Source organism: Coturnix japonica, chromosome 1, assembly GCF_054131305.1.
Source record: "Coturnix japonica strain WE chromosome 1, WE-NBRP24, whole genome shotgun sequence".
NCBI classification, from domain to species: Eukaryota; Metazoa; Chordata; class Aves; order Galliformes; family Phasianidae; genus Coturnix; species Coturnix japonica.
Window position 1 is genome coordinate 103260934 of NC_140663.1, and position 16725 is coordinate 103277658.

Genomic DNA, 16725 nt, shown 5'->3' on the forward strand with positions numbered 1-16725 from the left:
GCCAGAAACCAATTTAGAAATCATCTCTGATTTCTGTATATAAAATCTCCTTCTGCAGTTGGAACCGCATATACAGCATCATAGTAATGGGAACTCGTTGTAGATGAGCATCAGCATTATTTAGGTAGGGGATGAGTGCAAAAATCACATGCTAATTCTTTGAAAAGTAGACGGTGATGGGGCAAAGTAAAACAATGAAAAGTAGACGGTGATGGGGCAAAGTAAAACAAACTTATTTGAGCCGGGGATGACGAGCTGTATTCAGAACACCTCCACCACCTGTTTCCATGGGAAAACAAGGCAGCAGCCAAACCACCAGGCAGAAAACTTGGCAACTTTCAAGAAAAGCAATACCACACCCCATAGGCTTGGTGAGCTATGAATAACACCGAGGTTCAACTTTACATGCTAGCACAGGATACACTGTCATCTGCAATTCAGAACTTTACTTAGGAGTTTATTGAGTTCATTATCAAGAGAGAACAACAAAGAAGTGTTTGAAGACCAGATCCAGAGAGACTTGGTTTTCTATGGATTTATGGCTTGAGGCTCAGCACCTAAGAGGACTTTGTACTGCCTAACAGCAGTTATGCTCACATTGTACATTTTCCCCTAGCTGGGAACGGTAATAGAGTCTTTTCTACCCAGATTTCCACCTTCTTATAACTCAGAGAAAGTTTTATCTTTGACATCTTTGGCCCTCTGCCACAGTTGCTTAAATTGGCTGGTGACTTTAAGAACTGTTGAGGTTACCTGGACTGAAAATCAACTGAAGTGATGGAATTGGCCTTGCTTCCTTAGCAAACTCAAAACTAATCAGCACTAAGATAGAGGGACGAAAACTTCAGACTTCAAAATGGAATCAAACAGCAGCAGGAAGAATGACCTTTTTGAAGCCAGGCGAGCATTTTCATTATTATCAACAATAATGACTAATAAAGTAATGACAATAACAGCCGACCTTTTACGTAATAGCTTACATCCCAAAGTGCTTTTCAAGCTTCTTTTTTCCACTTTCAGAGCAATTTTCTCCAAATGCGTGACCTGCCTTTTTGCAGCATTTCGGAAGGCTGGTCCCTCTTTGGATAGGGCAGAGGCAATCACATGGCTGGCAATGCACTGCACATCAGTAGTGGAAGGAAGTGGAGGGAGAGCAAATATAAGACAAACACACTCAGATGGAGTCAGGACTTTTTAAATAGTAAAGCAAGAAAGCCAAGACCTAAATTGTACACATCTTACTCATTTTCTTGGCTACAGTAGGCAAAAAGAGAGCATTATTGTAGCTAGTACACCCCAAAGCCAATGGCTTATCATATGAGGAGCTGAGTTAGGGTCAGAGTTGTGCTGTGAATGCCTTGCCATGGCAGCTGGTTCCATGAGGTGTGCAGTGTTGTGTGAATGCACAGGTTGTAGAAGATGCAGCCTGAAAACCAACCCGGTAAATGCTACTGTTCCAAGGATTTGGATGCCAAGGGCGTCTTCAAAGAGACAGAAATGGCCATCAAAAACCCTGCAGAGGTAGTGCTTCTGAAATACAGTTTAGCTTAGCTTTTAGGACAGCGTGGCTTTTTAAATTTAATTTAATTTAATAATTTAATTTCTTACAGAAATATTAGCTATCGAGTCGCACGTGTGAGGATATATATAGAAAGTCAGAGAAAGAAAAATAACTGAGTTTTGTCTGTTGTTTAATATTTTCAGATGCTGCATTTGATGGTGGTTGGATATTGAGAAGAGGCTGAGCTCTCATTACTCACCTGCCATCTGCACACAGATGTGATCCCTCTGCAATTTAGCAAACACACTTAGAGGGTTGTGTGACACTTACTAATTAGCTCCTCTTTGCAGTGTTTCATTAAGATACTGTTATTATTTTGGGTGTTATTATTGTTATTATTGTTCTCCCACCAAGCGTGCACAGAGAATGACTGAATGGTTTGGATAGACGTAGCGTGATTAGGAAAGAAAAGGGTTTCTATGCTCCTTGTTTTTCCCCATCCTTTTCCCTCCAGCAACAAAAATAAAATCCCGTGGTTTTCATGCAGAACCTTGTTCGGGATACGGGCACCAAATAATTAAGCATTCCTCTCCTACAGCCCAGCTTAGGCCTTGTCTGTAAACATGCAGATAATACTGCTGCAGAAAGGAGGCTGTGTTAGCTTACTGGTATGCCAGTAAGTGTGGAAAGGAGCTGTACACAGTTGGCACTCGCTCACTGAATTGATCTTTGACGGAGGGTCAAAGCCAACTGCAACTAAAGCCTTAAGGATAAGCATAAACAGCAAAGTGTCGTGGGCTGGTGTAAGGGTCAACACTTGGATAAGCTCCATACAAGCATTAGCAGGGGGAAAGGAGCGGCACATCTTCAGCTCTCCGTGGCTCCATGTGGAAAGGTTTCTTCCTGCACTGTGTTGATGTCAGCACCACACAGAGCTAAACTGAGCTGTAGGACTTCAGAGATGAAAACAGATAAAGAGAGGGCTGAAACACGTTTCCATGTAATGCTGTCAGGAACGCCCTTCCAATTGCTTTTTCCCAAGATAACAATATGTGAATATGTTTGGTAGGAAATACTAATTGGGTGTACATCTACTTCTGGAAGTGCTACAAAGGAGCTTTACAAAGTAACTTGGAGGGGGAAGAGACCAATTTTCATTGAATTTCAGTGGCATTTGTGCACCTGTTGTTTCACAGCGTTGAACAAAATTTGAGCATTTCTGGGTTTCCCCAGCACCAATACTTAACAGCTTTCTGAACACTGCAGTAAAAACATCAACGTCCTCTAACTGCAAATCAATATAATGAGCCAAAACCACCATTTTAAAATTGCAGGCTACTATATTCATTTAAAGAAAATGTTCTTAGTCTTTTTAGTCCCCGTTCAAATAAATCTAGCAAGTACTTTAAAAGGCATATAATGACCCACTGTACTCAGCCAGCTCTGCGTCTCCTTGAGTAACTCAGGGGGAAAACAAAAAACAAAGCTCCAGCCAATTGCCAGATGGGGATACGGCACAATCTAGTAAATTAAAGTAAGATGGGGGACAGACTGATGCCCTTTGAGAAGTCATATTTTGCTAGTTTAAGAGGACAGTGATGGCTGGGCAATGATAAAATCCCAGCTTCCAATCATCCAGAGCAGATTTGGACCTAGAAGAGCAGTGGGTATCCAGGAGTTACAGCCTGACATTAAAAGTCCATAAATACTTTAGCTGACTCCGCAGCCCTCCTGTGCTGGAAACATGAGTTATTTCCCAGAGGGGCTGGGTGCATTACCGGAGAGTCTGGCCGAGAGCACAGCTGGAGCTCTTGGGATGACAAGGAGCAGCACGGGTGTAACGCAACTGATATGAGCTTCCTCGAGGTCAACAGCACGTGCTTGACCCTCTCAGGATGGAAACAGGGGTCCTTCGCACTGCCCTCCCCTAGACATCAGGCTATTTTCTCTCCTTTTTCACATCAGCGATTGAAGTGGCTGCACAGTACTTTCCCACCCTCCCCTTGTTTGCCTTCCTTCCTGGCACCGTGGGAAATGTCACTGTGTCCTCTCTTTTTGTGACTGCTCCTGGAATGGCTGCATGATTATGCTGGGGAGCTGTATTGGAGGGCTGATTACACTGTCCTTAATGTTCGGACTATGTCCAAAGGAACTCACAATTTCTGGGGTGACACCAATCTCTTCTTCCTTCAGTTCCCCCTATGGAAAACTAGGTCTCTTCTGATGACTTTTTTCCCCACATTTTAGCATAGACACTTGATCATCATCTCAGCTTCACCAAGCATGTTAAGCCCATACTGCCCATCAACCAGTGTCACACTCTTTGACAGATTACAGTTTAATAATAAAAAATATGGCCATCCTAATGAAATAGACACTTGTGATGGTGGGGACCAAAAACCATGAAATATTCTACAGTTATTTCCATAGCTTGGCAAAATTCTTTTGTTTATTTACAGCTGCGTTTTGGCCTGTAGCATACGTCTGATGGTGGTGCTTGAAGGGGAAGGAGGAGGAGATGCTGAATGGTGATGCTCTCAGACGCTTCAAATCCTGGCTCTCACTGTTCCCTGCTCTCTGCCCTAGCTACCAAAGTTATTTTGTATCCAAGTAAATCAATTTCTTTAGTAAGTGGCTTGTGTTGCACTGCTGGGTGTGAACGCATCCACCTATTTCAACCTCTTTTGCAATTTCTACACTTCCTTGTTTACCCCTCTCACTCTCTGCTTGTTCACTGTTGCTAATAACAGTGGCTTTACTCCCCTCGTGGCTGTTTTCTCCAGACTTAATTAAACTGTCTGGGATTGGCGTTTGGCTCAGCTGAGGTTTGGGTGGCATCTTTTTGGCTGCCTCTATGCCCTCTCTCATTTGGGATTCTGATCCCCATGCTGCCTCCGCATGGCACACAATCAATGGATGCTTTCGCTCCTGCCAGACTCCTTAGTGCTTGGAATGAGGCTGGGAAGTATTTCTGGCTCTCAGAGCACTTCAGAAGAGTATTTCAAGTCAGCTTCAGCTGCATGCTGGAGCCTGCAGCGCACTGCAGTGATGTACCAGGTTTCAAGTCCCCATCCAGCTTGCCAGGGCTGCCAGCCCCCTCACATCCAGCTGTAGCTCTGCTTTGGAGCTTTCCTTCATCCTCTGGCAGGTGATAAAACCCTGCCAAAGCAGCTGATCCACCCAATAGTCTGGTCCCCTCCTGCTTTCAGTGTACTTGTCAAATGGTCACAGTACAACCAGGTCCCTCTCCTGTCCCACGTCCTCTCCTTCACTGGCGTGAAGCTTTCTTTTGCAAGTTCCCTGTGCTACAAACTATGCTATCTGCTCTTCTGTTTTGCAATACTGTTTTTAATCCCTTAATTTCAGGTTTAGGAAACCATACAGTAGTATACAGTGGTAGTAAGAGCGAGACTCACCTTTTCCATGACATACCTTTGTGTCCCTGTGTGATTGCCTGCTGTCTTTTACAAGGCTTAAACATTATTAAACAGATCCTTAAGCAGTAGCACAGTGTCTTCTTGTTGCAGATTGTTCATATCATTCCCATGGCAATCACTCATATTCTACATATTTTGCACATTTGTGGGGTGCTATGTGCAAATATCTCATGAGCTGATCACCTCTGAGTTGTGGAGTTTCCTTTATATGTCAGATTAAGAAGCCAAGGTGCAGATAGAGCTGAACTTGGCGAGGGATGTGAAAAATAACAAGAAGGGCTTCTACAGGCGCACAGTGCTCTTCAGCATCTTCATCAGTGACACAGACAATAGCATCAATTGCACCCTCAGCACCTCTGGGGACTGGGCTTGTTTAGCTTAGAGAAGAGAAGGCTCCGGGGAGACCTTATTGCGATCTTCCAGTACTTGAAGGGAGCGTTCAAACAGGAGGGGGAACGACTGTTTACGAGGGTGGATAGTGACAGGGCAAGGGGGAATGGTTTTAAACTAAGACAGGGGAGGTTTAGTTTGGAGATTATGAGGAAGATTTTCACACAGAGGGTGGTGACGCAATGGAACAGTTTGCCCAAGGAGGTTGTGGATGCCCCATCCCTGGAGGGATTCAAGGCCAGGCTGGATGTGGCTCTGGGCAGCCTGATCTGGTGGTTGGTGACCCTGCATATGGCAGGGGGTTGAAACTAGATGAGCACTGCGGTCCTTTTCAACCCAGGCCATTCCATGATTCTATGATTAAGAAAGGTAATTAAAGCTAATTATTTCTTTTGACTCTCTTTAAAATCTGTGTGTTCTTTTTTCTAAGTTCTTTTGCAGGACACTGCTCTTTAGTAGGGCACTTACTTGAATTGTTGTCTCTGAAGTCGCGTTTTACCTTTCTTACCATCACTCAGCCTTGTGGCTGAAACCACCACAGAGGATAAGTGCCATTCACTAGGCTGTTTCCCATTTTCCTACCCTACCTCAGGCCAAGAGGCAAGTTTAATTTGGATTTTTTCCAAAGTATCCTTCCACCTTCCCTATGTTTAATCTTTTAAGCCTGGTGCTTGATCTGTAGGATGCATTTCCGAAGTATGAGAAGGGAAACTTGCCAAGTAGCCCTCCAGTGGCACTGTAGCCTAGCTCAGCGCCATTTGGGAACCACTTCTCCCTGTTCAAGGCACTGTGAAAGTCAGCTGGAAGCTTGGTGCTGAACAAGAACCAATTAGGAAGCACAGGAGGTTTAGGTTCACTGCTGGGCTTAACACTCCATTGGAGATTACCTCTGTGTGTAGAGATGATTGAACTTTGCACCGCACAGGCTCCTCCAACCGGCACTGAACGAGGCATCCTTTATCATTGCCATAGTGGGAGATTGTGTTATTAGCAAGATTAGTTGCTCTGATCTCAGACATGAGGGTGATATATTAATTTTGCCCTCTTTCGATTAGGCAGGCTTCTCCTCAAGGCTCATTAGTGAGAACGAGATTTACAAAAACAGTCACTGCTCCTGTGCTTATCTTCCCAGCTCCTTCATAAATGTGCTCCTAGGATGAAGGGAGGGAGCCCACGAATACACAGCATGCAGCATGACTTGTTTTCCATCTGGCAGATCAACCAACAGAAACCAGACTGGGACCAGATTCAGGGGACTGCCCTTCGCTTGCAATCAGTTTCAGAGCTGCCTCAGTGATGGGCTAATGAGGTTCACCCGCTGCCAGGCACCTCCCTGTGACTGAGAGCCACTGTACTGCAAAGCAAAGAGAACAACTTTGATACTTTCCAGAGGTGAGACAGCAAGTGCAGCTGAGAGGCTCAAAAACAAAGCACCAGAAAGCAGAGTACAAGCTACTGCTTGTCATTTTGCAGAGGCAAACGTGAGCACAACCGAAACAACAGTGTGAGTACAACAGTGTTATCTGATTAGCAGTACCTGCAACCGACAGAAGCAGATCTGCAAAGGGAGCTGTCAGCCGCCGTTGCAACAGCAGCGAGTGTGCTACAACTCACTGAGTGGGAATAAGGAGCAGTGGTGTAAGAGGTGCAATTGCAAGAGCACTGAAGGGACACTGGCAGCGCTTGTGGGCCTGAAATTAGATCTGTCTATCTTGTGCAGGGGTGCGTGGGAGGTGTAAGGTGGGGTTGCAACAGGGCTCTGCTTTCCCATAAGGCAAAAAATGTATTCAAGTTCAGCCAAGATATACGGGATTATATACAACGATATTATTGCTGTTGTTATTGTGATACATGGCATAATAACTGCCTTTTACACGCATACCCAGACGTGTGTACCACCACACACTTATTTTCTTTGTTACAGGAAATATTCAGCATATTGAAATGTCACCAAAGTATAGTTTATCTGCTGTATTTCTTCCTTGAAGGGTAAAAATGAAGAGTATTGATAAACTGGAAAGCCCACGTAGGGTTTTTCATGGCTAGGGACTCTTCTGCTCATTAACCTGCACAAAACAGAGATGAGGACTGTGTAGAGGCTGGTGCTTTGTACTCACATCTTAAGGGCAGCTCATTAAGCTGCTGCCAACATATGTGGTTCCATCAGGCAGCCACTGGCAGTGAGGCTGTCTTGGGACTGTGCCTCAGACTCAGGGCTGTACCCCCATCTCCTGCCTTCCCCAGGGGCACTGACCTTTGTCTTAAGGAGCCAAAGTGCTGAGAATCTTAATTGGGGAAGAAAAAGCAGAAAGCCAGGGGTTTGAATGCAGTATTGAAAACAACACTCTGCATTGATGTGGGGCTCCAAAGGGGCTGCTGGGATGTAAGAGCAAGGCTGACTCGAATTCCTGCTGCGGGGCCTGGGGTTCCCGTGCCTCTTCCACAGCATGTCTGAGGTTTAACCAGCTGGAGAGGGACCATGGTAATTCCAGCACCAAGGAAGAAATGGGCCCATCACATCATTCTGGCAGGCGTGGTGTGGAAGAGCTGCATTTACGAGTGTGCTTTAGGTGGTGTTACAGTGCCAGGGTGAGGGACTCAGCCTGGAGCAAGAGGGGACACGGTGCCCTTGCAGGGTAGAGTTTTTCAGCACTATCAAGTAACACAGCCTCATCTAAGGATACGTGAGGACCTGCATGATGAAGGGCCTCCTTATTCACCCAGTGCATCTGTCCTGAAGCCCAGCAGTGGCATGACACCAGCAGCACCCTTAGCCTCCCACACCACTAATCCTGATTGCTGGGAGGTGGCTGGAGGAGTCGCCCCACCTGAGGCTGACCACAGCACCTGAAAGCAATAATTCCAGAGGAGGCAACGCTTTGAGCTGCAATCTCTGTAACTGATGCTTTCAGCAATGAGCCTTTTGTTTTTCTGCATATCCAGCCTGGCAGGCTGCCCAGAGCCTTGCAATCATCCCCGTGCTGCCTGCTCAGCCCCTCAGCAGCCCCCAGTACCTGGTGGACATGCTCCTGCACCTGCTCTGCGGCCTCACCTTCGGTGCTGTGTGTGGCTTTGGGCACCACAACAGAAGCACATAAAACTATTAGAGTGCGTCCAAAGAAGGGCTATGAGGATGATGAAGGATCTGGGGGGCAAAATATATGAGGGACAGTTGAGGTCCCTGGGTGTCTTCAGCCTAGAGCAGAGGAGCTGCCAAATACTCTCTATCTTCTGCCCATTTTTTCCTGCCCTTATGCTCAGCCTGTGCTCCATGCATGACTGTGTTTCCCTGGTGCATCCAGCGGGACAGTGCTGTGATATTGTGTGATTGCCCCCAGGCAGTACAGCACTGCATGCTGAGCAGTCATTACATTCTGCTCACCTGGGAGCTTCATCTTGCTGCACGTAACGGTGAAGCAGCAGAGATGTGGCCACACAGAGAGAGACATTCAGCAGAACCAGCTGTTAAAATTCACATCGATCCAGAGCCAGTGCTGCTCTTTCCCCCCAGCTCTTGCTGCCTGGCTGCCAAACAGCCTTAGATGGTGGATCGGCCACCTCCTGATAGTCACGCAGATGGCTCATGTTCTGCCCTGCCAGGCTCTATGGGCACATTCAGCAAAGGGTGGTGACCAGTACTGGCACATCTCCGCTGGTGTTGTAAGATTTGCACCCAGAGACACCCATCTTGTCATAGGAGGACACTGGAATAGGCTTCCCAGGGGGGTGGTTGAGTCACCGTCCCTGGATGTGTTTAAGAGCCATGTGGATGTGGTGCTCAGAGATATGATTTAGCAGAGGGTTGTTAGAGTTAGGGTACTATGGTTAGGCTGTGGTTGGACTTGATGATCTTTGAGGTCTTTTCCAACCTGAGTAATTCTGTGATTCTATGATGTTTTCGGCGATGCTGTGTTTCATCTCCTTGATGAAGTTGATTCTGTCACGCTAAAACAAGCAAATTAATCAGCAACACAGAATCATTAAGGTTGGAAAAGACCTCTCCGATCAGCTAGTCTAACCACCCACCTATCACCAGTGCTGGGAACAGACTCATGTCCTTCAGTGCCACACCTACACTTGATGGCCTTTCGTTTTGAAGCCGCCTGCTGCAGCGCTCACCAGCAGTACGAGCGCCTCATGTTTGTGGTCATCCCACAGCCTGCATGTTCAAACAATGCTGGCTTAGAACAACATTAACCTGAAATGGATTATTATTGGGTTGACTGCTCCTTGGGGTCTAATGAAAAGCATTCATTAATTCTCAGGGCAGGAGAGCTAATTACTTAAAAAAAAAAGAAAAAAAAAAAAAGACTGTGCTAATTGCCAATAACTTTTTTTATTGAATTGGTCTCATAAAGCCTTTTTTTTTTTTTTTTTTTTTTTAAATTATTATTATTTCCCTTTGATACTGTAGCAAATACAGTATGCGATCCAAACAAACCGCAGGCTGAGCTTCATCTTGTGTGCAGAGGGGAAGCCATCCTCATCCCTGAGGACCAGAGACTGTAGGAAGGTAAATGCAGCAGCACGCACAGTAACCCAGAGGCTCAGTGGGCCGGCTTCTGTAGCTGGAGGAAGAACTAAAACACCCAACATGTGCACCACAGTGAATCCTGGGAGGAAGGAAATTCCAGGCGACTTTTACTCGCTTTTAATTACAAATAACTATCAGCCTGAAGACACCAAATAATCAACAAAAGGATGAACAGGTTCTTTTGACCATGCAGTAAACTACAAACACAATGATGGAAGTAATTCCCACATAAGCGCATTAACACGGGTAGCTCATGGGTGAGGTCTTCCCAGTGTGGACAAATGTTTCCCTGTGAAAATGCAGGAAGAAGCACGGCTCTAGGATCTGATGGCTCAAACCACTACTGTTTTTCATCCCAAGGCATGGACTGCGGGTGCAAGTGCTAAGCCATGGGGCTCATGAGTGACCTCAGTGCCAATCCACAGTGCTTAGCGTTCGTGGAAGAAAACAAATGCAAGGCAAATAAATCAAGAAACAAGGGCTAATGAGAGAGCAGAACAAAAGCTCGGTCTCCACTCTGCCTCACATAGTCAATATTTTAAGTTAGATTTGAATCTCAAGGACAGGCTCAGGTGGGAAAAATGGGCACATAGAGAAGGGAGATGGAGGGATTGCTTTTGTGAGCGCTTCATTTGATTGAAGGCAGTTATTTGGTTTGTAGGAATAAAGGAACTCAAATTCTTCTATGAGATAAGCAGGATTTTGTGCACAACAGCTCTCAGCCCGAGGTGTTCAGATCTTCAAAGTTCAGCCCCTCTTCAGCTGAGGGTGAGCCTGCAGCTTTCACACCAGGCATGTAGGTGCATCTACTGGAGGCAGAGAAGCACGTTTCTTCAGTGTACCACTACATGCTCTGCCTGCTATTCCTGCATAGCGCTGGGGGAACACCTCAGACACAAAGGACCTTCAGCTGGAAGTCAGGGCATCCCCAGCCACCAGAAGCTCCTGCAACAAAACACACTGTGGGCTCCTCTCACACAGGTATGCTCAGCCTTTGCACATCCGATGAGAAAGAGATAAAGGCCTTTCCACAAACGCAGCAGAGACGGCTGCGATTCTCCCCCCTCTCCCCCCCATCTCTCTTCCCCCACCCACACGCTCACCAAAATCAAAGAGAAATGCTTAGCGCCACAATCACGCACGGCGCAAAGGACGGGATAATTAAACGCTGCAGATTGTATCAGTCACAAGAAGAGAATTTGCAAAGCAGAGGGTATGGATTTGTCACATGGCAAAACCAGCTGTGGAAGGGTTTTTTTTTTTCTTCTTGGAGCTTTGAAACAATTCCAGCTCTTTATTTATTTATTTATTTTCCCCAGGGTAATAACATTTTTCTGTCACAAACAAGTTGGCTGTTAAAACACGCACAAAGGCCCGTCACTCCAAGCTGCGCGCTCGCGTTTCATGTTCGCTTCCCCACCTCAAAAAGAGTTTTGTTATGACTGAAGAACACAAAGGAAGCGGCTAGAAATCTGTAATGGTTCCATTTATTAATACATATATCACAAATACTCACAATATCAATGCATTCTCGTTGGCATGCTAGACAGAGGCATTATTAAAAAAGTCCTATTTTTCGTTTTTATTTTTTAAAAAGGTTTTACATTTTTGCTTCCCCCCCACCCCCAAAAAAAATAATAATATTCCATATGCCTGTTGGTGTCTGTGAGTTTTCTGTTGTTTCTATTTTGCTTTGATTCAACGATGTACCTTGGTGGCTGCAACCTCAATGCAAAAAGAGAAGAAAGAGAAAGAAAGAAAGAAGAGGAAAAAAGTCCGAAGGCCGCAGTACGGCACGGTTCAATTAGTTCATAGCTATCTAATAAAAATAAAGGGAGCAAAATTACTGCCTTCACAGTAAGCGACAACACAGCTTGATAACAGTATTACACAGGATCAGGTTCAGAGGCAAAATGCACTAGACGAAGCCTACCGGGATACGCACTGGGCATACAACACTGAGTAAGAATCAAAGATGTCGAAGAACATCAGGAGGAACGGTTCCCTTCAAGCACAACATTTTAACATCGTTTTCAAGTATCTTTATGTCATGTCACCGATTCCTTTGTTTGTGGGGAAGGGGGGCAGGGAAGGGGGAAAGGGTGAAAACCTTAGTAAAGCATAAACAAACCAAGAAATTAAGATAAACCCAAAAGAATACATAGTTCATATACCGGTTTATATGAATGTGTGCAACACTTATTAACCATGGTGAAAGGCTAATCGTGCCCTCCGGTCACTACATGCACAGCCCGATCGATGCTGTTAATGAATTACCTGTGTTAACTTACAAATGCAACTACAGCGTGACCAAGAGCGCGCCGTCCTGGCCCGGGGGGTTGGCTCTGGGCGCACGGTGGTGCTTCACAGGATGGTACACTACGCATGGGACGGGTTGGGAGGTGGGGGGGGCGAGTGTGCGCGCGCACGTGCTTGCTTGTGGGGGTGTGCGTGCGTGCGAGAGACAGTGTGTGCTATAACATTCGTGTCAGTCTTTCTTGAATGCTGCAGTTCCTGATCTTGGGACAGGCGCTGGGCTTCACGCTTCTGAAAGACTGGATGAAGGGACAAAAGACAAGAGGTGGGTTGGTTTGGGTGCCAGCAGCAGGTACTGTGCCCTTGCCTTTCAAGAAGGAAGCCAAAGTGTCAAGGCATTCAATGGTACATTCCCCTTCCTCTCCACTCCCCTCCCACCCCACCTTTTTCTTTTTCAGACAGGCAGAACATTGGAATTAAAAATACAAAGCAAAAAATCACATGGGAAGACTAAGTTCTTAATTATTATGTCATTTGTCCACCACCTTTAATAGAAGAAGGAAAGACTCACCTTGTTACACCATCTCGTACTGGTTAGCAGTAATAAACCGGGACAGGCAGCACGCCAGCAACATCCCGATCAACTGTTGCGAACAAGAAAGGAAGAAGTTAGGTTGAGTGAATGCAGAGCAAAGGAGAGGCTGTGGCAAGCAGAGACTTCATGTTCTGGTGCTATCACCAACAACAGAACTTATCCCCTATACTCTGATCAGAGAAATAGCATTAAAATCTCTTGTCCTTCCACACGGCATCTTCCTCTTGATTGTTATCAGAGTCTCTTTGCTTGATTTTGCACGTTTTACTACTTTTCCATCCCACTGCCACTGCCAGCCTAGCACAGGCAGGATACCCAATAGGCTGCTGCCTAGCTGCATTTCACTCACCCGCTCTGCTTTGTTCCCACCCCCACCCCCACCCCCACTCCCCCCTCGGGCATTTATGCTTTCTTAACAAATGATGCAACACTCGATAAATGAACACCATAAATCTGGAAATTAAAAAAAAAAAAAAATAAAATAAAAATAAATAAAGCCATTCCCTATTCCCCTGGATATAACTCAGGTTATTGAAAACAGATCCCTCGTCTCCACTCTTCAATAATCTCTCAGTCATTTTAACGTTTTGCCTATCGCAATTTGTTAGCGTTCCCTCCATTTGCTAACAGCGTTAATGCGCTATACATAATTCAGCCTCATTTTTCTCATTTGGACTGGTCAATTAATTAACTCATGAGCACATCCAGATTGTCACCGTTCATCACCAGCCACGGGGTGAGGTGAGGGGGCTGCCTCTGCGGGAGTATCAGCCTCTCCTTGACCTTGCTCCGACCAGCTGCAGTGGCTCTTGCTAACGCTTGAGGTGTCCCAGCTGCTCCAGCTCCCAGCTAGCTTTTTTGGGACTGGCTGGTTCTCAAGAAGGCAGATCCTACCCCAGGAGCCTTGCACAGCTGAGTGACACAACACATGTCACAGCTGAGTTGGCATAAGCCCAGAGCGAGGCCAAGCTGGGGTACCACACATCCAGATAAACTGCTTTATTGCCCCTAAGACCTCATATCTCTGGTCAGGCCATACTTCATTAGCTGGAAATTTGCTATTACCACTCCCTCTCCTATTTCAGAGACTGCCTGATCTCCAGCCAGCACAGCCACACCAGGAGCAGTATGGCACAAGTGATGGGTGTCAGATCACATCCCACCATGACTATGCTAGGCACCTCCAAAGGGCACGGAGTCATCAGTCTGAATCTCTACCTGCTCCAACACGCAAACGCCAATTTCAGCACCAAGTAACAAGGATGATACTTCCTTGGTTCTAACTGGACTTGGGTCACAGGTAACACTCCCTGAACAACCTCCAGTACAAATCTCAGCTACTAGGTTCTGGGGGATATATTTTCCCCCAGATAACCTCAGTCATGGATTCTTCTCTTTCATGTAGACTGCAACTCTCTAATACATTGCTGGCAAAGTTTCACAGTGTTTGCAAGCACGTGATAATGTTTTGGTGTAACCAAGTCACTTGTAAGATGAGTGACAGGTTACACATGAATGCACTAATGTCTTTCTCATCTGGTCTGCTCACTAACACTTGGCCCTGATTACATATGCTGGTTTATGCACTTAAGTGGTTATACTACCATAATATTCAACTTTTGTGTTTCAAAACAATGGGGTGCATATCAAGCTATTGTACACATTGATTTTATAAGGCACCTTTAGCTATCGCTAGGACACAGCAGAGCTGTAACAAATGTCTTTGAAGTACTTTGAACCCAGAGAAAAGTGTATTTTACAAGGTGTGTCTTCTCTCTCACTTTTTGTTTTCTTCCTTCTATTCTAAGGTCACAGAATTGTAGGGGTTGGGATGGACCTCCAGAGATCATCGAGGCCAACCCCCCTGCCAAAGCAGGTTCCCTACACCAGGTCACACAGGTAGGCATCCAGGTGATAAGCTTTGACTCCTGAAATACTACAGAAAACCAGCAGGTTTACCTCAATACATCTGGTCTTGCCATAGGAAATGGCATCAGGAATAGGAAACTACTATCAGGAATAATAGTGTAGTTCAATGATTTACCTTGTCATATTCTCAATACACAGAGTTCCAAGCAACCAGGGTCCCTACCTCTGTTTTAGAAGACGTGTTTTCTATGCTATGTGCCTCATACCCAAGTCAGCCTCCTGTGCACTGATACATCCTTGGCACAGGTCCTATCTCCACACTAAATCCACAGTGGTTGGTCTTCAGAAGCAGCAGACTTAGTCCTATGTCAGATTTCAGGTCACACATTGGACCCCAATACAGGTCCAGCTCCCCAGCTCTTGCGAAAGGGGGAAGAAGGGTGCAATACTCCTCTCTGGGGGCTGTGCCAGGACCAAGCCAAGTATCAGCTTCCATATATTTGGCAGGAGTTGCATTAGACAAGGTGGATGATGCCCGTGCCAGAACTGTGTCCATAGTCAGTGGAGGTACCCACATGTAAGAGGGCAGGTGGGCTCTGCTCTGCACAGAAGGACTGAAGCCACATGAGAACTTGTCTACAAATGGGAGCTGTACATACAAGCTCAGTTGTTTACTTCAAGCATATGGACAACACCTGGCTTCCAGTCCTTCAGTAGAGAAGGGAAGAATGTGGCCATAACAACACACTAAAGAGTTTCCTAGTCAGGGACACTAAAGCAAACGCAATTCATAACCCCTCCGACAAATCTCTTTCACCCCGCACTTCAGCTTTCTCTAGGAAAAAACTCTTCATCATCTGTCTTGCTTGCATTCTTTTATTCTCTGTTGGGCAGAACACAGAGCAATCATTTTGCTGCTCTGAAGAGCACCTGCTAACCTGAAATTATTCCAGCTGGGAGTAAGCACTGGCATCTGATTGCAAAAACAATCAAATGGTGTTTTATTATTTCAAGAAGCAGTGCCTGCTTCTGAGCATGCAGACAGTGTCAGCAACACTGCAGAGCTTTTCAAAACTCTGACTCTGTCTGGGAGATCTGTGCCAAGCCTGCAAGATGTGTAATGCTGTTACATCAGCTCTCCCCGTCTTGGAGAATCAGCACATTCTTCATGTTAGTCAACCTCATCACCTAACAAATCATCTGAAGGAAAGGCCCCTTGAGCATGTTTTGCTGTAGAAGAGCAACACGATCTCATTTCTCTTTTATTTAGATTAAAACTATTCTCAGTAGGAAGAGAGAAATCCCACCTACAGCTGGAACACTGCCTGCCATCACTGCCAGCCAGGGTTAACCTGAAAGCAATTTGTAAACACCATTCCTAAATGGGTCCTGCAAAATGGATTAATCAGTAAATGATAACTGTCCACCTTCACACACCATTTTCTCCCCTACAGCACCTCTCTTTTCACACGTTCACAAACACCCTGAGCAGACCTTTCCTACCCTGGGATATCTCCTCAGTGCGCCAGAGCTTGTGTTTAGGGATGGGAGTGACATCCCAGCTGGTAGCAGTGCTCACGTGTCCATTAGGCAGGGCGACCTGCCAACACCACATCTAAACACACTTTGGGTTTCACTCGGAGCCACAGTGGCAAAAAGCACTCCCTGCTGTGCTGCCTGCAGCATTGGGGCTCGTCTTGCCTAATGCCAAAAGGCTCCTGTTTCAGGGACCACACTCTGCACACGTTGCCTGCCCTTGCTGCAGCATTGCCTTCCCATGTCACATTCACAGACAACTGACGACACATGCCAGAATACTAACAGTTGCAGCCAAACTCTTCCTACAGTCTCCCTCCCAGCTGCAAGCAACTTTCAGGCAAGATAAGATGTTTATTTGTCTATCCTACGTATGGTAGACTGATTGAAGTGTTTCAAATGACATCAATCCTGATCGACAAACTTGCCCCAACAGCATGTGAATTACTCATAAAGTTCTACTTATTCTAATTTCTTGGAGAACTTTACATGAGACAACTGACAAGATGCTATATAGCCTTCTAGCTGTCTAGAATCCAAAGTGAAACAGAGAGTTCAGAGTTCTACACCAGCAATCAAAACATAATCAGGGTTGGAGATTAGTATG

At 45.8% G+C, this 16725-nt stretch overlaps 1 protein-coding gene and 1 long non-coding RNA gene across 2 annotated transcripts in view; one reads left to right on the forward strand and one right to left on the reverse strand.

Moving 5' to 3' along the window:
* Positions 1–11333: 11333 nt before the first annotated feature.
* Positions 11334–16725, reverse strand: part of TSPAN7 (tetraspanin 7) — an 83208-nt gene continuing 77816 nt past the window's right edge. Inside the window, exons 7-8 of the mRNA XM_015884608.3 lie at positions 12690–12762; positions 11334–12417 (exon numbers count right to left, since the gene is read on the reverse strand). Of these exons, the coding sequence (XP_015740094.1) occupies positions 12694–12762 (69 nt within the window). The 3' untranslated portion in view covers positions 11334–12417; positions 12690–12693. The remainder of the gene's footprint in view (positions 12418–12689; positions 12763–16725) is intronic.
* On the forward strand, positions 12318–15313 carry LOC116654427 (uncharacterized). Its single transcript, XR_014946704.1, has 3 exons — positions 12318–12443; positions 13799–14013; positions 14522–15313. It is a non-coding gene; the product is annotated as an uncharacterized LOC116654427 (long non-coding RNA).